Source organism: Lutzomyia longipalpis, chromosome 2 (assembly GCF_024334085.1).
Source record: "Lutzomyia longipalpis isolate SR_M1_2022 chromosome 2, ASM2433408v1".
Lineage (NCBI taxonomy): Eukaryota > Metazoa > Arthropoda > Insecta > Diptera > Psychodidae > Lutzomyia > Lutzomyia longipalpis.
In genome coordinates, this window is record NC_074708.1 from 9,134,261 (window position 1) to 9,161,550 (window position 27,290).

At 37.1% G+C, this 27,290-nt stretch overlaps 5 protein-coding genes across 15 annotated transcripts in view; 4 read left to right on the top strand and 1 right to left on the bottom strand.

The window, feature by feature from the left end:
• LOC129788971 (dual specificity calcium/calmodulin-dependent 3',5'-cyclic nucleotide phosphodiesterase 1-like) overlaps positions 1–27,290 on the bottom strand; it is a 155,009-nt gene that overhangs the window by 32,438 nt on the left and 95,281 nt on the right. For 2 of the 10 annotated variants that reach the window (XM_055825520.1, XM_055825512.1), the window contains exon 1: positions 18,807–21,132. The exons of 5 other annotated variants lie outside the window; for them this stretch is intronic. In XM_055825520.1, coding sequence (XP_055681495.1) covers positions 18,807–19,047 — 241 coding nt within the window. In that variant the 5' untranslated portion in view covers positions 19,048–21,132. Of the gene's footprint in view, positions 1–18,806; positions 21,134–27,290 lie in introns of those variants that run through there. 3 more of the 10 variants (XM_055825514.1, XM_055825519.1, XM_055825516.1) reach the window with 3 other exon arrangements.
• On the top strand, positions 1,960–5,818 carry LOC129788999 (maltase 2-like). 2 transcript variants are annotated; one of them, XM_055825584.1, is made up of 4 exons: positions 1,960–3,066; positions 3,368–3,649; positions 3,754–4,352; positions 5,337–5,818. In XM_055825584.1, the coding sequence occupies exons 1-4, from the start codon at positions 2,239–2,241 to the stop codon at positions 5,548–5,550; spliced, it is 1,923 nt and encodes a 640-aa protein (XP_055681559.1). In that variant the 5' UTR covers positions 1,960–2,238; the 3' UTR covers positions 5,551–5,818. The 2 variants fall into 2 exon arrangements, with proteins under 2 accessions (XP_055681559.1, XP_055681560.1); XM_055825585.1 differs by lacking the exon at positions 5,337–5,818 and adding an exon at positions 5,009–5,244.
• LOC129789011 (alpha-glucosidase-like) lies at positions 5,810–8,979 on the top strand. Its single transcript, XM_055825611.1, has 3 exons — positions 5,810–5,926; positions 6,924–8,428; positions 8,758–8,979. Exons 1-3 carry the CDS (start codon positions 5,810–5,812, stop codon positions 8,891–8,893), a joined length of 1,758 nt encoding a protein of 585 aa, XP_055681586.1. The 3' UTR covers positions 8,894–8,979.
• LOC129789003 (maltase 2-like) lies at positions 9,587–12,313 on the top strand. Its single transcript, XM_055825596.1, has 4 exons — positions 9,587–10,543; positions 11,124–11,337; positions 11,421–12,022; positions 12,109–12,313. Exons 1-4 carry the CDS (start codon positions 9,648–9,650, stop codon positions 12,242–12,244), a joined length of 1,848 nt encoding a protein of 615 aa, XP_055681571.1. The 5' UTR covers positions 9,587–9,647; the 3' UTR covers positions 12,245–12,313.
• Positions 12,721–14,801, top strand: LOC129789004 (maltase 2-like). Its single transcript, XM_055825597.1, has 2 exons — positions 12,721–13,291; positions 13,407–14,801. Exons 1-2 carry the CDS (start codon positions 12,764–12,766, stop codon positions 14,718–14,720), a joined length of 1,842 nt encoding a protein of 613 aa, XP_055681572.1. The 5' UTR covers positions 12,721–12,763; the 3' UTR covers positions 14,721–14,801.

Consider the following 27,290-nt stretch of genomic DNA (forward strand, 5'->3'; position numbering starts at 1 on the left):
TAAATTGTCAATATATACACAGAAAATATTTTTGAAGGTACTTTTGGGTGAGAAAGGAAAGAATAAGTCTACGGGGAGCAAGATGTCTTGTTGTATTCCAAAGGGAGGTTCGCTCATGGGGTATAATTCCCAGGATACCTAATTGTGAGGGAGACAAAGTCGTGCCCAAATTGAAGAATCATTTGGTGAATATTGAAATATTAAAATATGCCAGAATTTTTGAGAGACGCGACACGCTGTGAATCCCAGCGTCTTCTTGTGAGAATATTATACCTTACATGACATGGTTGGTGATTAAATTTTAAGTACTTTGGGAAATACGGGAAATTCTTTGTTGTTGTGACGACATTCTTCGCCCTTTGGCATTTTATTAAATTTCCCATCATTCTGGCGTGAAGGAAGTCTCGGAGTAAATTGAGGGAGGAAGAGTCAAAGTTACTTATATTGATATAAATATAATAATACAGGTACTCAGTGGGTGGATGTTTTAATTCTTGGCCTTTTGAGAAAATTCCGAGAAAATTCTTTATACTGATTTTAATTTATTGTTTTAATTGAATTTATTTATTTAAGCCCAATTTGTATAAAATGGCATAATTGATGTAAAGGAATTAGAATTTTGATTCAATTTCATAAGGCTTTATTAATTTATGAACCTTTTTTTTTGGGAAATTGAAATTTAAACAAGAAAATTATTCAATTAATTTATTTATGAAAAGAAAAATAAATTAAAAAATTACCAAATAAATTTTAATTTATTCTTAAATTCTTCAAACGTCATCAAAATTATTCTATATTCCAAAAATAATATTGTATTGGTGGAAAATATAATTTAATTCTCTTCGAAATTCATTCGAGCGCACAAGATCCCCGCAACAGAGTCTACAGCATCCAAAGTGACTCCATGGAAATCTACCTCGGGGATCAAGGGACTTTTTAAGGGTTTTTTTCTTCTTCCTCTTCTTTCACTTCTATGAACATTGAATCCTTTATTCCTCCTTCTCCCTTTGCCCAAAAAAAGTGAATATTTCTTCAGCACTCGCACATAATTCCCAAACTCGAAGGGTTCTTTCTCGCACTGTATCGCTAAAGTATAGAAGAAAGCCTGAGCTTCATTTCGCATAAAAACATAAATTTTACCTCTGACCCTCGCTCTATTTGCTCACCATTGAGACTATTTGCCGCAAATCCCCAAATGTCCATATTGTTTGAGAAACTTGCCTCAAGGGGAGGTGGTGCAAAAAAGGAGGAATTTCGGAAGAAAAGTACCTCAGAAAGTCTTAAAATTCTTCAATTTTGTCAAGTGTAGGTATTTATCTCACCACCCATAAATGTCCATGGAAGGTTTTTGTGTGGAAAACTTGATAAGATCTTGCAATTGTGCTACAAAGAAAGTTGATGGACCATTTTTTCTTACAACAGTTCTTACAATTTCGGCTTGGTTATAAATTTCAAACTTTGAATTTTACTTGATTGCGAGAGAAGAAATAAATTACTTTGAATTACCTATTAAATAGCAGTGGAGGCGCCGGGTTAAACGTGTTGCAAAGCGCTTACATTTAACATTGAATAAAATTATGTGTAGTAGATGAAGATGGAGACGCCTGGTAGTGACTGAAAGCTCCAAAAAGAAGCTTTATTAACTCTATATTTTATTTTTCTTACATATAGTGTCCTTAATTCATTAAATCTAAACAAATCTACAGTCCCATAAGCCCTAATTTATTCATCGGAAGAAAATTTTCTTTAAAAATTATTTGAATAAGTTATTAACAAAAAAAAAAAGTGCAGAATAGCGTGAAAATGAAAAATTCAAATAATTGTGATCCTCTCCTTGATTGTTTATTTATAAAACCAACAGAATCACTTTCTTATCTCCCGCATAGCCAGTAAAAGTTAGCTCTACAGAGAGAGAGAGAGGAGAATCAAGTAAAGTATAAACAAACTGTCGTGTAGAGACTAAACCAGAAATAGCCTCAATATTGTGATGAAATGTCATGCATAGTCGTTCGTGAAAGAAGTTATTTGGTGTAATCTCAAGTGAATCTCACTAACTTCTAGCTAGATTCAAGGGGGACCATCGCGTAGTGATTAAAGTGTAATTAGCATTGTCGTGTCACTCGGTGACGCTTAAAATTAATTATTCATCATTAAGTTAATTAAATTAATCATTTATTTGCCAGCGTGGCTCTGGAATAAAAGCAAACTTTCGTACGATAGTGAGCCTCAGTGTGGGGTATGTTGTGTGTAGAGAGTCTCAAGATGGGATTTCTTCGTGGGAATTGTGTGCTGAGACTCAATTCAATTCTATTGCTTCTATGTGGAGTGAGTAGCATCACTTGTGGTGATGGTGCGTCTAATCTGAATGGATGGGTCCTGTACCAAATCTACCCGCGCTCCTTCATGGACACAAATGGTGATGGTGTTGGTGACCTCCGTGGTATCACAGCAAAATTGCCGTATCTCAGTGAAAGTGGAATTAATGCTACATGGCTCAGTCCCATCTTTCAGTCACCAATGGTTGATTTTGGCTACGACATCTCCGATTTCACCGCCATCCATCCCGACTACGGCACCATGGAGGACTTTGAGGAGTTGCTGAGAGAAGCAAAACGCCTCCATATAAAAGTCATTTTAGATTTTGTACCAAATCACACGAGCGACAACCACGAGTGGTTTATAAATTCGGTGAATCGAGTTGCGGGCTTTGAGGATTACTACGTATGGCATGATGGGTATGTGGATGCCAATGGTGAACCACAGCCACCAAATAATTGGGCATCTGTGTTCTATGGGTCAGCGTGGACTTGGAATGAGTTTCGTCGCCAATTCTATCTGCATCAATTTACAAGGGAACAGCCCGATTTGAATTTCCGCAATCCACAAGTTGTGGAGGAAATGGACCGCATTCTCCTGTTTTGGTTGGAGAAAGGCGTCGATGGTTTCCGCATTGATGCTGTAAATCATCTTTTTGAGGTGGACGATTACAGAGATGAACCACAGACAGGCACAGAATCCGATCCTAAATCCTACGCTTTCACACATCACTACTACACGAAGGATTTGGTGAGCTTTTGTGGGGGCTTTTGAGTAGCATAAGAACTTCTTATTCATAATACAAATAAAATGTTTTGGTTGGTTTATTAGATTTTATATACTGTATATAAAATACTTTCTAAACTAACAAATCAGCCAAAAAATTTTGCAAAATTCTTGAATGAGATAAAATAAATTGCCAATCCATGCAATACATGCTTAAAGGTCAGTGCACCAATGAGACTGAAAAGTAAAATTTCCTTTGTATGATTTCGCGCATGAATGTACATATGTATACATTTTTATGTAGTACCCTTTTTTGTGCCTCCAGCTTGAGAGCTATGAGATGGTGTACCATTGGCGCGAGCTCATGGATGAGTTCAAAGCGAAGAACGGCGGGGATGACAAAATAATGTTAACTGAAGCTTATGCCAATATATCATTCACAATGAAGTGGTACGGCTCGAGCGATGGAACTAAACTCGGAGCTCACATTCCATTCAATTTTTTACTGATCACCGACCTGAACGCTAACTCGACCGCCAGGGATTTTCTCTATGCCATATCAAAGTGGATGATTTACAAACCCCTCGATGCAGCACCAAATTGGGTGGTAAAGTGTCGTCCTTTTTTGCAGAAGGGCGTTCTGAAGGAATTTGGCATATGGCCATGGAAGTTCTAATTTTCTTTTCTTTGAATCTCTCATTTGAATGGAAGCTGGGGAATCATGATCAGTCGAGAGTTGCCAGCAGATTTGGGCGTGAGCGTGTGGATGCCCTTAATGTGTTGCTCCTCACCCTCCCGGGCATTAGTATCACATACAATGGCGAAGAAATTGGCATGGAGGACAATGTGGAGATTTCTTGGGAGGAGTCCCGTGATCCAGCTGCCTGCAATACCAACTCAACCCTCTACATGAAGTTTACACGTGACCCGGAAAGGACACCCTTTCAGTGGAGCGATGATGCGAATGCGGGATTTTCTTCAGCACCCAGTACATGGCTACCCGTCCATCGGGACTATCGTTCCGTCAATTTGGCAAAGCAAAAGGCAAGCGAGAGAAGCCACTACAAATTGTACAAAAAGCTTACGGAGCTACGACGCCACCCCACGATGATTAACGGCGACTTCACTCCTATGGCAATGAACGACAATGTTCTTGCATACACGCGAGAGCTGAATGACCATCAGTTATTTGTTGTCGTCATAAATTTATCGAATCAGGAAGAGACGGTAAATCTTGCGAGGATTTTCCACCGGCTGCCACCCAAATTGCGCATCGTGGCTGCCGCCTCGCACTCCCACTATCGATCTGGGTAAGTTTGTCACGATATACCCCTACCCACGTAACGGTCAGAAGTGCATGTGCCATTTGAATTTAAATTCTTTCCTCTGCGTGCTTTGAATGTCTGCAAAAAACCATCATTACTTTGACCAAGGCATGGTATTTAGGGGAAGATTGTTTATTATGGGACACTTTTCCATGTTTTCTTCTAATTAAAAAAAAACTTAACTTCTTTTAAAAAGTTTCTGAATTAGAAATTGAAATTAAATTAATTGAGGTCATTAAAATTTTCTCAATTATAAAAATTGTTTGGAAAATACTCCAAAATCAGTACTGAAATTTATTAGAAAAAAACTAATTTGATTAATTTTTCATTTTCTGGTAAAATTGAATGTTTTTTAATTAAAAAAAAAAAACGTTCTTAAGTTTAAATTAAGAGGTGTCTCATATTAGGCAACCTCCCCCTAATCGCCAGAAAAGTTTTTCATTGGGATTTGTGCAATTTTGTGCGGAGATTCAAGCTCCTAGTTGCCCTGAGAAGTTTTTTTTATCTCGTAATGGTTTTTTTATAAAAGAAAATCAATTTATTTTTCATAAAGCATAAAATGCAATAATTTATATCTCAATAGCTTTTAATATGCTCTGCATGTTCACCATTTAACTCTTATTAACTTTCTTCTAATGCAGTGATCAATTAATGGCTGTGAATAAATTAACACTGTCCAAATATGACGCATTTGTGGCAACATCGAGCAGTGTACGAGAAGTCGCATCAATTCTCTCTGTTTCGTGTGTTCTCGTTGGGTTTCTTCTTCTCAGCTTAAAATTCAATTAAACTTTGGGATTGCGATGATGAGAATGAATTTACACTGAAGTGGTGTTTGTGTTAATAACTGAATTAAAATGATGAATTTTAATTGCAATTTCTCATTTCTATGCCTTTGCCTTTCTCAATTCTTTTTCTTTTTTTTTTCCATTCGCTCCCTGGCTTTCCGTTGTTGCCGCGCCTCAACAGAGACATATTTTCATCGCATTATGTAAATCTTGAACCCTGGGTGGGTATTGTTGCAGTGAAAATCTCCACGGTGGTGGAGAATCCTCATCATGCGGGGACTTGGGGTATTCCGCAGTGCCTCGAGGAATTCCTCGGCACTGCTGCTGCCCTGATTACAATCACAATTCTATATCATTATTTCAATTTGCACTATTTACCAAAATGCTCCTCCTGATGCCATTTACTCCAATGGAGATCTCTTGTACATAAGCGGAGGTACTTTGGACGTGGATGAGATAGGAAATTTATATTGATCCGTCACTTTTATGGCCACTTGTAATTTTTACTGCCATTTCACAGCATAATCCTTATCTCTCAATGACACCTCCACTCAGTTCATGGGACGTGCACAACGATGCTCTGTGCCAAGTTCATCTCAGTTGACAATTTGGTGGCAAAACGGATGGACAAGTGAATAAAATTTTGCAATTAAAATGCTAAAATTGCTTGTCTTAATCATCTCAATTTGCAACATTCTCACGTCAGCTTTGCAAGTTGATGTGCGCAGAGAATACGACAAACAGTGGTACGAGCACGCGACTTTTTATCAGGTAAAAATGTGATCAAAAATCTGATGCGAAGCTACAGTGTAGTTGGATGGCATTTCAATGGAAATCAAACATGTGATTTATTTCAAATGACTCCAAGTGTTTGTCGCGCTTTTATGAAATTTCTTATTCCCCAACAATCGCGTAATACCTCCTGTAAAAAAAAACTCTTGAGATCTTATCGTTTGATTTTGCTTTAACAACGAGCACATGAGAATTATATGATTGTGCACAAGAGGAAATGAGTGCAAGAGGACTTATAGCGGTGTGTTACTTGTACTAAAAGATTTGAACTATATTTAGCGCATAAGTTGCGCAGCATAAGTCCTCATTTAGGGCATCAACACTCTGTCCGTTAATTTGCCATTTATTATGCTGTGTCTGAAAGGAAAGGGAGGGGCGCGGCGAATCATTAAGTTCTTGCCATAAAATTCAGGTGAAACATTTCACAATTTTCTCCGATATGCTTCAGATTAAATTTAATGACTGCAGAAGTTTGTTTAAAATACAATTAAGATATAAATCAATATAGAATAAAATGAGTATTAAATTTTATAATATTTCTCACCCTTTGATTGTAATTAATGCGAAAAGAAATTTCTTCTAAGAACTAAAGAACTGTTTAAAGAAAAAAGTCAATATTAACTTTAGAATAAGTTCTAAAAATTAGCAAGATTCTGAACAATATTAAAGATTTATATTAGGGTACAACATGTACTTAAAAAATATACGTATGTGGTGCTTTCTATCAGCACTGTATGCCAGCTGCTTTGAAATATTCGCAAAAAGTGAGGGAAATAAATTTAACTCTTACAAGAGGAATTGGAGAGTTTTTTTTTCAAACGTAAATTCGTAGCCAATTAGTCATAGCCTCATGTGGGGTTACCTGGGGGTCACCACAAATCCTTTCCGTGGCTTTTCAACCCTCACAAGAAGCATCAATAAAGTCATTTTTTTGCTACACACAGCATTCAAATTAAATGATTTTCCACATCACCAGGTGTACCCTCGATCATTCAAAGACACCAATGGGGATGGTGTGGGCGATTTGCCGGGGATAACGTCGAAATTGGAATACCTGAGAAATTTGGGAATCAATGCCATCTGGCTCAGTCCGTGCTTTCAGTCACCAATGGTGGACAATGGGTACGATGTTTCGGACTTTCGAGCTATTCACGATGAATTTGGCACAATGGCCGATTATGAGGAAATGATAAGTGTGGCAAATGATTTGGGGATTAAAATTATGTTGGATTTTGTGCCAAATCACTCAAGTGACAAACACGAGTGGTTTGAGAGATCTGTGAGACGTGAGGAGCCCTACACGGACTTCTATGTGTGGCACGATGGCAGGCAGGATGCCCAGGGTGAACGCATTCCACCCAATAATTGGATTTCAGTCTTCGATGGGCCAGCATGGACGTGGAATGAGGAACGGGGGCAGTACTATTTGCATCAATTCTACCCCCAACAGCCGGATTTGAACTATCGCAATCCGAGGGTGTTGGAGGAAATGAAGAATGTGTTGATTTTCTGGCTCGAACGTGGTGCAGCTGGCTTCCGTTTGGATGCCATCAATCACATGTTTGAGAATCCCAGTTTAGAGGATGAACCTGTCTCTGGGTGGGGTGACCCCGGGACATACCCATACCTCGATCACATTCACACAAAGGACCTCCTCGAAACGTACAGCGTGGTCGAGGAATTCCGCAGAGTTGTGGATAATTTTGCCCAAGAGCATGGTACAGATGCAAAAATTCTAATGACCGAAGCTTATGCAAATATTTCCTTTACAATGATGTACTATGAGTCGGCTGAGGGGGTTCAGCGTGCCCATATGCCATTCAATTTCGGGCTAATCAACGACGTGCACTGGGACACAACAGTGCGGAGGATTAAGGAGAAAATTGACGAATGGCTCGATAACATGCCCCCTGCGGGGACATCAAATTGGGTGGCGGGAAGTCACGATCATTCGCGCGTAGGGAGTCGTTTGGGGCCCGAGAGGGTTGGTCTTATGAACACCCTGGTGCTCACACTCCCCGGCACGAGTATCACGTACTACGGCGAAGAGATTGGGATGATTGACTTCCGTGATTTTGACTTTTGGGATGGGCGTGACCCCAATAGGACACCAATGCAGTGGGATGACACCGTTTTCGCCGGGTTCACTAATGGCACCAAAACCTGGCTCCCCGTCCATCCGGGCTACGTGACGAGAAATGTGTGGCAGCAGGATTTGGGTGAACAACGTACCCATCTCAAGCACTACAGGCAGCTTTCGGCACTCCGGAAGGAGGACACATTCATTCATGGAGACTTCCTCGTCAAAATTCTCGGCGAGAGGGTATTCGGTTACATTAGATCCCTCCCCGGACATCCTACCTACTGCATGGTCTTCAATTACCATAATCAAATTGAAGATGTTGACTTGTCTGTCTTTGCAGCACTTCCAGACACGGTGGAAGTTGTCGTGTCAACGCTCGATTCCAATTATTTGCCTGGGTAAGTTGAGTTTGCACAATTTTTATCAAAAAAATATTAAGATGGAGACGCCTGGTTGGTATGTTTCAACCTGGCGCCTCCATTAAATAATTTTCGTTTTGCTAATCAATTTTACAACAATTTAATTGACTTTCAAGCTCAGAAAAGATTTCGTCCAGTAGATATTTTTCCAATAAAATCAACTCCTGTTTAGCTACCTCAAAATTCTCCTAGATTATGAAATTCCCAACACAATGATTCATCTCACATTTTATTAGCTTTCACCTCATCAATTGTATTAGAAAACAATGACATTTCCCACATTTCTCTTTCATTTTTTTTTATTTCAGAAATAATGTTAACATTAGAAACATCTCAATGAGACCGTATGACGCATTGGTGCTAAAAGCTTCAGGTGGGAAACTCCTATCACCGGCGATAAGTCTGCTTTTGTTCGTGCTTTCGAAATTATTGATTTGGCGATAATCTTCAAAGACCCTGTACAAATACCTATATATGTATGTATTTTTATCAGGCGCGCTTTGCGTGGAGGAGAACAATAAAAAATTATCAAGTAGTACTATAGTCAAAAATTTCAGAATGAATTTTTTTTCAGTAAAATATTGGATCCCATTGTGCAATGGTGACACATCGATCTATATAGAAATTAAGGTAGGTATTGGGTGGAGTATATCAGAGGGATTATATCGCATTGATTGATACCCCCCCCCCCCAAAACAAGGTGATTATACCCTGTAATTGGATATGTGAAATTAATAATGCCGACTCACCTGAGAGAGGGAGAGAGAGAGAGAGAGTAATAAAATCGATATGTTGGTTGTAATTTTTTTATGATGCTCAATGCTCGCGTTGCACAATATTATGTTTCTTTGTAACGAGAAAAGAAGGGAAGGAAGGAAGAATTTGTTGTGCTTGTACGAGCGTGCTACTTGGCATGTGGAGATTTGGAATGTCGGGGATTTTTTATATGATAATATTCGATTAATCAGGGCATTTATTGCCCCAGCAATTACATAGAGCAACACCACTCCAGGTTACCCACCAGCCAATGGTCTCTTATCATCTGTGTGTGTCAGCCGAGCTATTTGAGATTATCATCGATTTGTACCCTTTTACGCGAAATTATAAATGGTGCGGCTACATTTGGTTTATTAATCAGTCAAGTTTTGTGGGTGAGAAGGTGTAAATGTGATTTTGCTGAGACGTAGACGTGAAGAAGATGAAGCTTCTTGGACTCTTATTGGTCACTGTGTTGACGGTGGAAGGGCATTTGCTGGGTGAACAGCAGTCTTCAGAGAAAGCCGATTTACGGCATGATCATCCAGAATTGGATTGGTATGAACGAGCAAATCTCTACCAAATCTACCCGAGATCCTTTATGGATAGCGATGGGGATGGAATTGGAGATTTAAATGGCATCACAGCGAAATTGGAGCATCTTCAGGAGTCTGGGATCTTTGCAACATGGCTCAGTCCAATTTTCAGCTCTCCTATGAGAGATTTTGGCTATGATATTTCAAATTTTACAGAAATTAATTCCGATTATGGTACCATGGAAGACTTCCTGCAGCTTCTGCATGAAGCACGAAGGCTCAATATTCGTCTCATCTTGGACTTTGTGCCCAATCACACGAGTGATCTGCATGAATGGTTTGTAAAGTCCGAGGACAATGATCCTGAATACCGAGACTACTACGTATGGAGGGATGCACGGTATGTGGGGGAAGAGAGACACCCACCAAATAATTGGCTTTCCGTCTTCCATGGACCTGCGTGGACGTGGAGTGAAAAACGGCAACAGTACTACCTCCATCAGTTTGCCAAAGAGCAGCCAGATTTGAATTTTGAGAATGAGAAAGTGGTGGAAGAGATGACGAATGTATTGAAATTTTGGCTGGATATTGGTGTCGACGGCTTCCGTGTGGATGCCATCAATCACCTCTTTGAGGACCCCAGTTTCGCCGATAATCCACCTAATCGTGAGATTTATGATCCAATGGACTATAGCCACTTTGACACAATTTACAGCAAAGATCTTCCAAAGTCCTATCAGCAGGTGTATGATTGGCGCAAATATCTCGATAGCTATGCTGAAGAGCACGGCACGGATACCAAGTAAGCTCGTTGAACTTTCTCAAGTACTCATTTTGCTATATATTAGTTGGTATACCACATATGGGCCTATTTCTTACAAGTCTGATTAACGAAAGATTTGAAAAAAAAAAAGAATATTTGTTGGATATAAATTTGGTTGATGAATTTTTATTAAAAAATTTTAGCAAATTAACTACAAAATTAGTCAAAAAATTATTACTGACTGATTAATCGTTTTTTTCTTCTTTTAGTAAGTTAAAGCTTAACATAAAACTTTTCAAATTCAATGCTCTTTCTTCGGTATTACTTAATTGATTTTGTTTAAAATAGATTCAACTAAAAGTCTTCTTTAGCTCTAAAACTATCAAGTACTTTGGGAATAAGTCCATTCTTTGGGGCTCAAAAGTGCATAACAATTATTTTAGAAAATGTCGAATTTCCCAACAATTTTGTGATTGTTCCAAAAAATATTAATTCTACATCCTCTCATACAAAAGATAAATCAAATCACAACGCATAGGAAGCTCCGCGTTGTGGTACACCAACTCACATAAGTCGTGGACATATTATCATTGATTTGTTTAATTGCTTTCAATATTAGGGTCCTCCTGACTGAGGCATACACCAACATCACGAATACGATGAAGTGGCAAATGTCAGAAGATGGTACGCAGAAGGGTGCACATTTCTCATTTAATTTTAACTTAATTATGGAGCTCAAGACTCTCCCCGATGAGCTCAATGCGGCAGATGTGAAGGCAACCATTGATGAGTGGCTTGAACACCTCCCAGATGGAGTTCCACCAAATTGGGTGGTATGCTCATGATTGAAATTCAAACAAAATCATTTTAATTAAATTTAAATTCAATCCCAATATCTCTCAAATTTTCCACATAGCTTGGCAATCACGACCGCCCACGCGTTGCATCGCGTTTTGGTGTGGATTTGGTGGACAATATGAATATTCTCGTGCAAACCCTCCCTGGAGTTGCGGTGACATACTACGGTGAGGAGATTGGAATGGAGGATTTCCGTGGAATCTCCTGGGAGGATACACAGGATCCTCAGGCGTGTGGTTCCAATGAAACAGTCTACCAATTGTATACGAGGGACCCTGTACGAACCCCCATGCAGTGGGATGATACCCAAAATGCGGGCTTCTCCACAAATCCCTCCCCGTGGCTACCTGTGCATCCAGACTATGTGCAAAATAACCTGGCACAGCAGAAGGTGGCTGAAACGAGTACATATAAATTGTTCCTGGATTTAGTAAAGCTCCGCATTGATCATGCCCTTGAGTATGGAGATTTTAAGTCAGAAGCTCTAAGCAATGGAGTCTTTGCCTACAGTCGGAATATGGAGGGACATGAGAGTCTCGTGGTGGCACTCAATTTCGCCAGTACAGAGGCAACAGTTGACCTTACTCCCGTCCTCCTTGAGAATTCACATTCAGAAGGCCTAGTCGAATTGGCTACAACCAAGTCCATTCATAAGAGAGAGTAAGTTTTTTTTAAAAGAAAATTAATCTCATGAATTCATTAAAATAATTTTCTTTTGCTAATAATTAACTTTTTCTAATTTTCAGTGATGTCGTTAACTTGAGAACCCTCACACTGCAGCAGTACGACGGTGTCATTCTACGAGTTAACTCATCCGCTTCAGCAATCTTCATTTCCTCATTTGCTCTTGTTCTTGTTGTACTGAAAACACTCCTTTACTAAGGGTGGCAATTAAAGTGATGATGTAATGTAAGAAATAAAAATAAATTATCGAGAATTGTCTAATCTGAAGGACATCGTAAATTTCTACTACATCACGTGTCTGATTGATTGTACGCTCTTTCCAAAATTCTATAATATACTCAATTGCTTCGCTGATAAAAGGTGCGTTCGTATCTGATATTGGAAATTTTCCAGACCCACGGAGTTTCTCAATCAGTTGAGATTATTCGCCACCAATGGGTTTGATATGGAATAGATTGAAGAGAATTTTAAGAGACTCTGAGAAGATAGTCCAGTTTAAATCAGATTCGTGCGATTAGGGTGGAGAAGATGAGTCAAATATCTGTTGTAAATCATGAAAGACGAACGTGGTTCGTACGTGATGTTCTTCAGTATCATCGGTATCTTCGTAGAATTGAAAATTGCACAACATCATCGCGATCTATATAAAGAAGCTCCCAAAGCGTGGGAGCTTCAGTTAATTTGATCTCATTGTGCGAAAAAGTGCGGAATGTGAAGATGGGTGACAAAATTCTTCAGTTAATTGGCATTTTATGCCTTGTGTCTGCTATGGCAGCAAAGCAGATTAATTCTGGGAATAAACAATCCCAACAGACAAGAGATTGGTATGAAAAGGCAATTTTCTACCAAATCTACCCGAGGTCCTATATGGATAGCAATGGGGATGGTGTGGGAGATCTTCAGGGGATTACCAGTAAACTTGAGCATTTAGCAGATTTGGGCATTACCGGAACATGGCTTAGTCCAATCTTCACATCACCCATGAAGGATTTTGGCTACGATATTGCCAATTTCACTGAAGTTGATCCTGTTTTTGGCACAATGGCTGATCTTCAGAATTTATTTACAAGGGCAAAATCTCTTGGTATTAAGATCATCTTGGATTTTGTTCCCAATCATTCGAGCAACTTGTGCAAGTGGTTTGAATGGTCTGAAAATCGTGAAAATGGCTACGACGATTGGTACGTCTGGAGGGATCCAAAAGGCTACGACAATGCTGGTGTGCCAATTCCTCCGACAAATTGGGTAAGTTTACAGGAGAAGGATTCTAAAAGGATTCTAAAGTTCAAGAGAGCTTTTAAAAATTAGAGAAGGTTTTGGAGTTTAGTGTTAATAAATCACTTTTTAATTTCTCACATAGGTCAGTGTCTTCTACGGCCCAGCATGGACATACAGTGAGAAGAGACAGCAGTTCTACCTGCATCAATTTGACTACCAACAACCTGATTTGAACTTCCGCAATCCAGTTGTAGTGGAAGCAATGAAGGATGTCTTGAGATTTTGGTTGGAAATGGGTGCCGATGGATTCCGCGTTGATGCCATTAATCATCTATTTGAAGTTGAAGAACTCATTGATGAACCAATAAATTGGTGGGGTGTAACAGATCCCAATGACTACGGCTATCTCGATCACATCTACACCAAAGATCTCAATGAAACATACGACATGATTTATCAATGGAGAGAATTGCTAGATCAATGGCAGGCTACTCATGGTGGTGATACGCGAATCATGATGACTGAAGCTTGGGTTAATCCAGAACAGACAATGCTCTACTATCAGAATGGAACACGTCAAGGCTCCCACATGCCGTTCAACTTCATTATGATCACTGATCTGCATGATGACTCTCAACCATCAGACTTTAAGCGTGTTATCGATGATAGGCTGCACATAATTCCCGAAGGAAAGGTATCAAACTGGGTACTGGGAAATCATGACAAGAATCGCGTTGGCACGCGCTATGGAGCTGCTATGGTTGAAGGTCTGCTAGCTCTGGAGATGGGTCTTCCAGGTATTGCAGTCACCTACTACGGCGAAGAGATTGGTATGGTGGATAATAAGGAAATCACATGGGAGCAGACAAAGGATCCACAGGCGTGCAATCCGCAAGATCCAAGTCGGTATCAGGAGTTATCTCGTGATCCCGCCAGAACGCCAATGCAGTGGGATCGTACTGTTAATGCAGGCTTCTCATCCGGTACACCATGGTTGCCGGTACATTCAAACTACGGTACACTCAATCTTGAGAATCAGAAGGCAGCCGAAAGGAGTACTTATAAATTTTACAAGCAACTGGCGGAACTACGCAAAACCGAAACCCTTATCTACGGTGCCTACTTGTCGAAAGTCTTGGCAGATGATAACATCTTCGCCTATAGGCGTACAAAGCTCAACGTCGACGGAAAGAGCTACATTTTTGTCATTAATTTCTCCAACAATCAGTACACGGTGGACCTAACGCAGAGCTTTGGGGACGTAGAAGAGACTGAAGTTATCATTTCATCCTCAACCACATCCCTCCGTCCAGATCCAGAGGTCCTAATAGATCCTACAGCACTCACAGTTGGTCCCCACAACGTTATAATTCTTCAATCTGCTGGTTGTGGAAGATTATTCGTATCTGCCACGTTAATCTTCGCTGTCATCGTTAGATTTCTATTTATTCAATAAATTTTCAACATGATTTATGAAGTACCTAACCATCACTTAATTTATTTAGAGAACGCTTCAAAATAACATTTACTTGCGATAGCCAATGAGTTTTTATTTACCAGGCATCTCAATATTTGCTCTGGGGAATGAAGTGTTTCCTTCTTTCAAGTATTTCCACGATTAGTCTTTCCAACTCAATTAAGCTTATCTCGTCACCGAAAAAAAAATCTCCCATATATTGGACTTTCTTGATTATATTGATTCCCATCGACCATGAGCTTCTGGATTTTGTATATATTTATTTGTTTTGTCTGACAATTGATATTTTCCACCCATCTGACCACAAATAATAAATATAAGTATTATTTGCTCTTCAGATTACTGAAATGTTATTAATTACTTTCCATTTCGATGCCTCGCACACATTAAAAGCTCACCATATATATCCTACATATTTTATGATGCGCAAAGGGAAAATTATATACATAGCTTTATAGAATTGCTGAAATAATCAATTTTTATTCAAAATTTCAATGCATTCAAAACGGATTAAAAAGATTTGCACAGTAATTGCGTGGAAATTATAGAGAAATTCTATTATTCTATTAAAATTAAATAGGGTTTGAATTAATTTCCCCCAAAGGGAAATTTCAATTTTACAACATTAAAATAGAGAAAGAAAATATGTTTTTATAAAGAAGATAATTTAAAAAGAAAATGAGAAATTCTAAATTTTGGATTAGCATTGCTATATGTTAAGAATATACAAAGACTACATAATTATTATGCTTTTATATATGCTCATAAGGCAAACAATTCAAACAAATTCTCCGCATAGTTTCCGTGGAAACAGAACAATAAGAATTAATTAGTTTTCATTTAATATTAAACCATAAATGTTTTGCTGGTACAATAAATCAAAAGCACGAGTTATAAAGCCCATCCATATGCTAAACTATTCTAGGAATTTGCACGAATAGACCTAATTGATTTATTTGGTGACAAATTCTGCATTGAATCCTGTAAATTTGCATATTTATTCAATATTTTTTAATTGTAAAATAAAATATAAAAATTGAGCATTGATGGAAAAACACGGAAAACCTCTTTTTTCATCGATAAATTTTATTAAACAAACAGCGATTTTTTTTTAACGGACGTGGTATTAGTGTGGAAAAATTCTGCAATCAAGCGAGATTTGAAAATTGTTTACGCCGTGTTTACAGACGATTTATCAGCCACCGATGTGGGCCTTCAGTTTAAACGCATGGGTGTGTGCGGGAGGGAATGTTTTCCAATATATGGGCTCCAAATCAATTAATTTCAATTGTATATAATCCTCCTGTTTAGATACAATCTTAATTCCTTTGTTATTTGCCCAAGCAATCAAAAGGTCAAAGCAATTAAATTGTGCTCCCTCAGCAAGGAAAAATCACTCTATTTACTCCCCAGAATAGATAGATCCCTTATTCTTCCACCCCCCCTCCCCCTATATATGGAGGAAAATTTCAATACATTCATTTGTGGAAATCCCTAGAAAATCTGCAGTTATTTGTAACCTTCGCAATTACCACGCTAGACCCTAATTTCCTCGCCAGCTTTTCCGGATAAACATTCAATGAGCTGGAAAATTTCTTTTTTTTTCCAAAATACTCTTATTTTAGGCAATTAAAAATTATTTTCTTAAAGCATTTCCATAAAGAAAAGCTTCTCTGGAGAATGTACGTAATGTAAATCTTTGAGAGAATATTTAATTAGAATTAAGATATATAATTAAAACAAAATATTTTGTACTAAACTATATATTTTAAATTATTCAAAACGTAGAAACTATTTCATAACGGAGAAAATACAAAATTATGCAAATTAATTTTCTTCTTCATTTGCATTTCATTTTATGAATATTTAATTTTAAATTAAACTTTAATTAATAACAGTTTAAAAACTTAAAAACTTAATATTTTTAATCTTGAAACTATAATAAAAGAAAATAAAATAACCTTTCAGGTAGAAAACATTTCAAACACATTTTTCAGAAATAAATTATATTTGCTAACGCATTAAAGGAAATGTGTTGTTTTTCCACCTTTTCTGTCCCTCCTCCCGCGGAGTGCGTTGTAAACTCTTTCCAAATTCATTACTAAACTCATCGCTCTCAATTTACATAATAAGCATGTTTCCCTGCAAATAACACTGAACCAGAGGGGGTGGTTTTTTGTCATTTTCTCTTTTTTTTGCAACGCGTGAGAATATCATCCCCGGGAGTTCCTTGAGAAGGTACCTCTACCGTAGTACAGCAATGGTATGGAAAAAGATGGCATTTGCGAAAAGGAAGAAAAGAAAAAGCGAGTACCACATCTTCAATGAAATTACAAGCAAAGTGAAAGTTGCTCTCGCGATTTTTCTTTTTTTTCTTGAGTAGTAGGAGGTGAAAGAATGTGGAGGAACATCATCGTCAGAGAAAAAATCAGGATAAATTTAGAATTTGTGGCGGAGCGAATTTTAAAAGAACTTTAACACGTTGAAGGAGTTGCTGATTCATTTTAAATCCCATCGTTTTACGAGAAAAGAAGTCTCTTTATAGTCAGGAAAATTATTCTGTTTTGTTTAAGAGAATGTATTGTACATGGAGTTAAAAAAAATTGAAAAAAAATCCTCCATAAAAATTCTCATTATCTGCTTTAAATGAAAATTTTAATAAAATCTCCTCAAAGGCTAAAAAAAATAATTGCAAATAAAAGTTTTAATAGAAATTGAAATGTTGCAAAATTGCATTAAATATTCATTTCAATTTAGTAATAAAAATGAACAAACATTTATGTTGAACAATTTGTGTCAACAATTTTTCGACACTCATAGCAGTTGAGTGCTGTCACCCCCTGCAATCATTAATTTAGGAACATCACAAAGAGATAATTTTTATTTTGAAAAATATTTTCATGTTGCCAAATGGATTTTTCAGCACATTTTTACAATATAATTTGTTTGCAAATGAGACATAAAACAGATTGGTTTTAATTCAATGATGGAATGTGTGAGTGTGATGTGGAATGGATGAGATACAAAGAAGTACGAAATGATGTGGGAGATTGTCAAGTGTGTCAGACTTACATTGAAAATTCAATAAAAATTCTTGACTAAAACGTCGCGAGAAGAAGGAAAAATATTTTTAGTCTCTCCATAAATTCATAATTTGCTTTCATTGAAATATTCACGAGTCACCCTAAAAAATGAAAATTGAATGTTGCCTGAATTGGAATTTTCGCACCATATATCGAGAAAATGTACACACTCACACATTTTTCTTTTCAATTTCTTTTGAGGACGACAATAAAATTGTGTGTACATTTCTGCGAGGGCGTGAAGAATCGAGGGTTTGTTAGCATTCTAGCTTTCGCGCGACACGATAGAGCCTCCCCATATCTATCTCACAATGGCAGATAAAATACGAGAAGGAGGCTCAAGAAATGGATTTTTGAAATTCAATTAAAGCTGCGCATTTAACTCTACACAAGAGAAAGTTAATTTGGCATGGATTGCGCGAAATCTACATTGACCCATAAGGCCATGGAGATCTACAAAAAAAATTATTATATATTGTTTTTTTTCAGCAAGTCTTTTAGCAAGTTTATCTGACTGAGAAAAAAATCTCCAACAGTCTGCAAAGTTTGGCAATGATTTGTCAAGACGATTAAGCGATGAAAATCAACAAGCTCAACTCATTAATCATTCCGAAAATTTTAGCCACTTAAGACCTGCCTGTTAAGCATGAATATTCATCATGGGGATTACTCAATTCCCATTAGCAAATCAATTTTCACTCAGATTTCATAATTAAAGTGCAAATCGCCTTTTCAACTTTCCACGCGGCTCGTTGCTACAGCGATACGCGAAGTATTATTGGAAGGAAAAACTCAACTTTGCGAAATTTTTTTTAAAATTTGATTTTAAAAATAACTGAAAGTACTTCGAAATTTTCAAGAAATAAGAAAATGAAGGAAAATTGTTTATATATAAATATTTCTCATTGTTAGAGATATTGCGCAATCGCCACAAGAAATTGAATTATTTAACGCGAAGAAATGATTAGAAGCTTCATCTTACCTATCACATATGAATAACCATCAAGTGTGAGGACGCATTTTCTCGTGACTGTGCCCGTGTGATGCCTCAGCGATCGACTGAGGACACTTCCAAATTGCGAACTTGACCCACTTGTCCTTTCACCACCTGGATCTGAATTGCATTTGTGCACCAAATCCTTACTTGTGCGCCCCTGGTCACGATCATCCTCACGTGTCGCACTTTCATCCACACTGTCATTGGCACTTTCGGGATCACACATCTTCAGTAGCACAATATTGTTTTATGGACTGATTATGCACGAAAATCCACTGATATGCACACTCATGGGGTTTTCCGTACAATTTCCCGTGGAGTCTCTGTGGCACATTTTCCGCGTACAATGTGCCACCCCGAAAAAAAAACGAATATTATGAAAATCGGTGGTCTAATTGATAATGCAAGAGGTAAATCCGTTGATTAGTTTACATGGAAACAACTCACTGATTTTGTAATCCTCAACACCATGGAGACGAGTTGGTGGTGTTGAATTTCACCCTGCACATTTCCAAGAAGTTCATAAGCATTGCGGTGGAAGGGTTCCAAAGGGTGGGCTTTTAGTTTGCTATATACGTGCTATGTACAATTTCTATGTAGCAAACACTCTATCAGCTTCCACAGAAAATCCTTTTGAGTGCTTTTTTTTTGTTTCACGAGTTTGCTTCACGAGAGCTTTCAAAAGTCAATCACGCGCGCGTACTTTTTGTCACTTCTTGTGGGGAATTATTGGCTCTCGATGAATGCAGAAAAAAATCCAACAATCACTTAGAGAAAATCACAGAGTGTGATTGACATACAATGAAGTCTCTTTTGATTTTATTAACTATTCATACAAAAAAACCACGTCCATTCACATCGCACAAGTCAAATATTCTCTTCGCAAATTGATGGCTCTCACCGTGATTCCCGCCTCGCGGGAAGGGTCCTTGTGGCTGGTTTGTGAGAAATCAAATTAATTTTTCTCACTGTGAATGTGCAAAAGTTGGCCCCCAGACAGATATTTCTGTCGCAGATGGATCTATTCTCACATCACTGGATTCACAATCACGATAAAAAATTATGTGAGGGGGTACACAGAGTCAGATAAAGGTCTCCTAAACATGCGATAGCAAACACTGTTCTACCCCTCCTCGATACACTATAAACAATGAGTGACTGATAGAAAAATCCCTCTTATCGGGAAAGCTTCCCTTGTTTTCCCGAAGGGGGATGTGCTTACTCGCCAGAACACGGCGAGAAATTTGAATTGTAAATTTCACGTCTTTATTGCCAGTGTTAGCGTACTTCCCGTTTACGCTCTGAGAATGCTATTTGTGTCCTGTTGACATTTCTGGCCACTTCCACTGTTGAAATAGTTCTACCGCCGTCCAACACTCCAACACCATTTGCCTCAACACAGTGTTCCACCTAAATCACCTGCATCGACCACGATATTCACATGATTCGCAATCCCGGTCTGGTGTTCCGGAAAATTAACAGAGATTCGCAATGCAGTGGCTCCAAAAGGGTGGGATTGAGGATTTTTCTTTCACCAAACAAATTCAGGTGAGTAAACCCCATGCAATGAGGAATTCCAGACACGCCATTGAAGTTATATAATCGTCCAAAAATTACACATTCATCCCATTCATACAGGTATTCTGTGTACATAAAATCTAAATGACATTTTTGTAAATTCTTTGAACCTCCGAAATTAAATATTTAAATTTCCAAATGGGGTTTTTTAGCACTGGGTTTAGTATTGAAATTATTTAGAATTCGTTCCTTTTACTCTGATTGGAAGTGTAAAAAAAAGATTATTTAATACCAATTTATGCTCATTTTTTCTCACATATTTGAAGCATAATGCTGTGACAAGAACAGTAAAGTGAATAAACTGAATTTAAAATTAAATTTCAGCAATTGAGCGCAATTTCTCTTCCTTTTCTTTAATGCTCTCAACTGCAGTTCTTTGTGTATTGCATAAACATCAAAACATCTTTTCAACTAATGCTAGAAAACTTGCACCAAAGTATTTGGGAATGATATTCGTGTGAAATTTCCAGCTGAACCACAAAAGATATTCTTGAGGAAATTCGTTTATGTGATTAATGACTGCCGGTTCAATTTTGAGATAACATCTCGTACCATGCAGAAGCACTCGTAAAATTTTTATTGGATGACAATTACATTTTATGATTGAGATTGATTGAAGCACCAGGCGTCTCCATTGGTCGAGCTTTTTTTTTGCCTTGCAAAAAGGAAGTGCAATGTAAGTACTTTTCCTGGGTGATCCTCTTGGCAGAAAGCCATAAATTTATCGATCGCCTGCGGGAGGATTAAGTTTGGATATTATTTCAAGCATGAGAGAGAGAATAAAGTTGTATACGGGGGGATGTTGGTGAATTTATGCTTGACCTCTGGACAATCAACTTCATATATAGAGTTGGAAATCCCACAAATTAATTTATATACATTGCTCCCGCATCCATATTTGTTGTTATTTCCCCATCACAACTTTGCCCGAAAGTCAATCTTTACTGAGGAAAAGTGGGTGAGTTCTCAGGGATGACCCTCCAGCATGTTAGTCAGCTTTATACTACATACATTGTACCTTTGCTATATAAGACCTAGTATTACAAAGAAGGGCGAAAGTGCCAAAATCGTTTCGGCCCTTCCTCATTTGAGGGGAAGGTAGATGGCGCACGAGGTCTTTTTAAGGAAATTTGGGGGTAAGTGAAATGCAAGGAGGACCTTCCTCCCATTCACAAGATCATTTGCTTTCGAGCGCTCATGGTGATCACTTGAAGGGTCGCTTGAGCTGAGCGTTTTTTCTATATGGACTTTTTTCTATATGGACTTTTTTCTATATGGACTTTTTTTTTGTACCTACGTTGAGTGGGTTACAGTAGAGGTGCACAAAAAAGGGCTGAAGGAAGAAAAATGTACACGGAGTTGAGTTCAGATCTTGCAACATTTTTGGTTGTACATGAGTGGGAATGAACAGAAATACATTTTCTTTCTCTTTTGCACAATGAGATCTTCCAAAGTCTCGAAGAGCACAAATTTTGTCTTTTCGAGCAAAATTCTGCCTCCAACACGCTAGTTCATTCGACATGAGCTGATATTGTTACTAATGAATTTAAAATACTTGATATGAACTTTTATTTACTTTTTTTTTTTAATTTTTTAGAAGTTTATTTAATCTCTTTTTGAGTCAACTTTGAATCAAAAATTTTCTTCTAAAGGTTAGTAAAATATTAATTTTGAAAACTCCGTGGAAATATTTGGTAAATTAAAAAAATATATAGGTACTTAATTAAAAATAAATAAATTCAAAAAACGAAATCGAATTGCTTAAAATATAATAATTAATCAATATTTGGCTAGACCAGAATAATAGAAAAATTCTATTTGCGGATTTAACCCTCCGTATACTATGAGGGGCAGGTGACCAACCCTAGAGCTATATTTTGAATTATTACACCTTAGTTCTTAGAGATATACATAGAACCAAGCTTTGAGAAATAAGTTTTTTGGTTATCTGAGAAGATTGTGTAAAAATTTCAGGTCAATCCGACCACCAGAATAAAAGTTATAAGGAAAAAATATATAAAGAGGGAATTCAAAAATTGTTGTAACAGTCAAAATTCCATTTTCTCTTCACTTTGTCACTATTAGTCTCTTTCTAGAAGATTCTAACATAAAAAAATTATTGAAAAAAATCATCAAAAAATACATTGAAAAATTTATTTTTGTGTTCAAAATGGATAAAAGACTTATTAGGGAGTACCAAGGAGTCTATTAAAGCTCATTTGACTGAAAGATTTTGCTTTTTTGCAAAAAATTCTATGGGGTCGGTCACCTACCCCATTGTAATTCACATAAGTGTTTTGGTCACAGTACGGAGGGTTAAGGCGTTTAAAGAAAAAATGTGAACAAAACTTTTTATAATTTTTAGCGATGTTTCAGCATAGTGTTACTTGGAATTTAGGATTTATAATTGTGTTTGAAGTAGTACATCGAGTACATCATTATGTTGAAAAGATAGTCAGATTAATATTTTAAGAATAAAAAAGAATTCTTTTGAGGCTTCCAAAAATACTTTTCGCATGTTAAGAAAAAAATATTCAAAAAATTTTTCTTTTAGCGCTTTTTAAATCTTTATATTTCTTCATTAGCTGGGTAGTGCAGAATACGAAACGGATGAGTGGTTTTTACTAACTTAAAGGGATTTCTCAGTCAGTATAATTATTTTAATCTGAACATGTCACTTGGGGCGAATTTAGTCGCTAATGTAAACAGTATGGAGTCACTTCACTCCAATTTACGTCTCGCTTCGCGGGGATTAGTTGCGCTTCGCGAAAATTTTAGATAAATTCTAAAATATTGGTAAAAATTAGGCTACTCGAATGTGGTTTAAAGGGAAATAAATACGGCTGTTTAAAATCTTCTGATATAAGAGGCATCTGTATCAAATTTCATCACGATCGGTCAAACGGTGTAGATTTGTATAGCCGAACACGACGGAAGATTACCAACAAACAGACCTTTCTTTATTATATAGATAGGTATTTTCTAGCCTTCCATTCCAAAAATATCATGGTTGATTTTGTATGCTTCTCTGTTTTAGTGATTTGAAAAGTAAAATACTTTGTAACGGATTAACAGATGAGAAGTGAGATTAGAAACTGCAAATAATATCTTAGGTGAAAAACCATTTCCAATGTCGGAAAATATCATCAACTTTATTTAAACCTCATATTCCCTCAAATGGCCTTTAAAAAATTCTAGGACGAAAATATCACATTAGATTGACCTATCGAGGAAAATATCTTGACTTAATTATTTATTATATAAAGTTTTCTGTCCGATAATCCATACAATTTCACACTTATAAATCCTAAAGATGCGACAAAAAATATGCCGAAACATCGCTGAAAAGTATAAAAGTTGTGTTCACTTTATTCGTTAAACTGACAAATAGAATTTATATTATTCTGGTCTATATTTTAATCAACTCAATTTTTTTCAATTATTTTTTTTTCTTTTATTTTACTAACCTTTAGAAGAAAATTTTTGATTCAAAGTTGACTCAAAAAGAGATTAAATAAACTTCTAAAAAATTAAAAAAAAAAAAAAGTAAATAAAAGTTCATATCAAGTATTTTAAATTCATTAGTAACAATATCAGCTCATGTCGAATGAACTAGCGTGTTGGAGGCAGAATTTTGCTCGAAAAGACAAAATTTGTGCTCTTCGAGACTTTGGAAGATCTCATTGTGCAAAAGAGAAAGAAAATGTATTTCTGTTCATTCCCACTCATGTACAACCAAAAATGTTGCAAGATCTGAACTCAACTCCGTGTACATTTTTCTTCCTTCAGCCCTTTTTTGTGCACCTCTACTGCAACCCACTCAACGTAGGTACAAAAAAAAAGTCCATATAGAAAAAAGTCCATATAGAAAAAACGCTCAGCTCAAGCGACCCTTCAAGTGATCACCATGAGCGCTCGAAAGCAAATGATCTTGTGAATGGGAGGAAGGTCCTCCTTGCATTTCGCTTACCCCCGAATTTGCACCAGTCCGCGCGCCATCTACGTTCCCCTCAAAAGAGGAAGGTACGGAACTCTTGGATTTTTTCATCCCTTCAGAGATTGTATTACTATATAAAATCCTTCTACAATGATTGTACCTTCTAAAACACGGTGGGGTGCTGACCTAAATAAATATATGACCAAAATGTATGCGAAGGGAAGTGCTATATAGACGTGAGAGTTTAGAAAAAGTTTGACTTCTCTGCATTTCCTCTATACACATAATTTGAAAAATTTAAATTTCATGAAAAGCCAAAGGGCTAGATGAAATTCTTGATGAATTTCTCTCTATGAAAAATTCTTCCTTGACAACCTTTATGCATTCTTGTGCTCCTTTAGTTTTTCCCTTGAAAAAGGGATCTTTTGTGAATTTTTCCTACCATTTCCAATGCAGACAAACTTTCTGGAGTATATCTCCTTCAACTTATTTACCTCACGAAGCCACATAATTTTCTAACTTGTGGAGACAGCTTTGTCATTTTCAAACGCAGTTTCTTTCAAAAAGTTTTCCTCCCCGTGAAAGTGTCGTGTGTTTTTGTCGCAAAATTACATCCACACTTGCGGGTGGAAAATTAAGTATTTTCAAATGGAAAAACTTTTTCACCCGTGTGACCTTTTGCGCGACAGAAAAGCTCTCAAATAAATGATTTTATAATGAAGCGGAACAGTAGTTTCCATTATTTTTCATTGTAAAATTGCGACGCAGATGTAAAATAATTGTTCTTCTTGCCATGAAGAAAATGGGAAAACATCGCGGAAAGTTTTCTCCCCGACAATGTTGCATTCATCTTAAACTGAAATTGATTCACTGCTCGTTCTCCATTTTCGTTTAATTATGCAAAATTCAGCAGTTAAATATCCTTTCAAGTAGTACAAGTTGATCAAGATTTATTAATTCACATTCATTCAAAAAGCACCACATATTTTATTGCCACACTCAGAAGCCCTCGAAAGCTCTCTTGAATTGAACTTGCTTCAACGAGATAGAATTTTGTATAAATCATACGAACAATATATAAAAAAGAACTTTCTATGCTTTCCTGCACATCTCTTTTGCATTTACTTCTGCACTCTCTTTTGCAATAGTCTGCGTCGTCTAATCGTGGTATTTGCATCCACGAGCATTTGCTTAATCCTCTCTTTTTCCGGGGGCGGAAATATTTCATGACTTTGTGGAAAACTCGAGATATGGGAATGGTGTTGTACATATAGCCTTGGTGATTATATACATTGCACATTCACAGAATATTTGTGACTTAATAGTAAATTGCATATACAACTTAATCTCAAACGGTCAGAGCACTTTCAATTGAAATTTTTTCTCATTCTTAATTCATTGCAAAAGCATTAAGCTCACAGCTATAAAATTAAATTATCTCACGATTATTTTTTTTTCAGAGCGCATTAAATGGAATTTTCTTTTTTAATTGAAATGTCTTAATATTTCTTTTTTTTCCATTTCAAATATTTTATTTAATACATTTCACGTATTAAGAGAATATCGATCTTGAGTTAAGATGGAAGATGAATTAAATATCTCTTAATTTCCAAGATAGAATTTTACTGAATAGAAATGCTAGAAGAGCGAGCATAAAGTTTTTTCCATGTGATCATTCAATGGAATCCATTAATTTGTCTATAATCCTACGAGAAATTGCTTCAAGATTATCATCTCAAAATCCTGATAGAGCATTTATGTTGGAAAAGCGTATATTAGTTATTATGGCATGTTTGCGGAGGTTGGTAGCTTAAATCGATGGCTTATTCATTTGGCTGGTGCGGTGTCAGATAGAGCTACCTTCATCGTGTTACAATTGAGAGTGTCAACGGAGATTAGGCTTATATGCTTGGCATGTGTGTGGTGCAGAGTTATTCATTAAAATGCCCATAAATTCCCTGTCTTGATTCAAAGCTGAGGAGGTGAGGTGTGCGATAGGTAGCTCATAAAATTGCTGCTTTTGTGTCACATACACAGCAGAGAGCTCTCGGATATGCTGTGATAATAAAACCAGAAACTTCATTAGGCACGGACTTGGTGTAATTGGCAAAATTGCACTAAATTGCCTTGAGATTGGGCAAGAGCCAGAGACACGATGTTGTTTGAGTGACAAGAAGGAGTTGCTTTTCTCACCTTTTTCCCCACATCTACCACATTGTCATCTTCTTTGCAATTGTGGGAGATTATTCAAAATTAATAGAGCATTTTTCCACCTCTCAGCACATCCCAACATAATCTTTAAATCATTAAACTAACATTCGCGCAGAAGATTCATTGCAAACATATCAAAATTTTCCGTGCTTGAGCACAACTTCCCGCAGGTGTGGTGGGAGTTTGTAGTCAAATGGATGAGATGCACGTGAAACTCACGTTGGTTCCCACAAAGTTTTCCACGAGCATTTTCTTGCATACAAAAACCAAAACTCCTCGCGACTCGCACGGGGTTCATTATGACGGTTTGTATGGAAAGTTTCTTCAATGCGGTGTGTTTTTGCAAAGACGTGCGGTGGCTTTCAGTAATGCGAAAATGCGGATAGTTTATTTGACTTACACACGAAACCCAATTTGACTTTTCCATGTGGGTCAAACTACTTTTCGCGGTATTCTATATGGAGGCCCCATCTCTCACGTCACCTTTTTACCCCGAGGCTCACTAATCATTCACCTTCCACAAGGTGCCGCGAGCCACGAGACCTTCCGTCTCAGAACGCTCTTATCGTCTTTCTACCATCGTCTTAGAAATTAAAAATAAATATTTAAACTCCCCTATTTTAGGAAATTGCTTTTCAATTTAATTTAATTTGTTGGGATTTTGTTGAAAAGTCGCGGGAAAATATCCTAAGCGAAGCATTGTCAGGAATTGAGAATTTTTTATCTGCAAAAAAAAACTATTT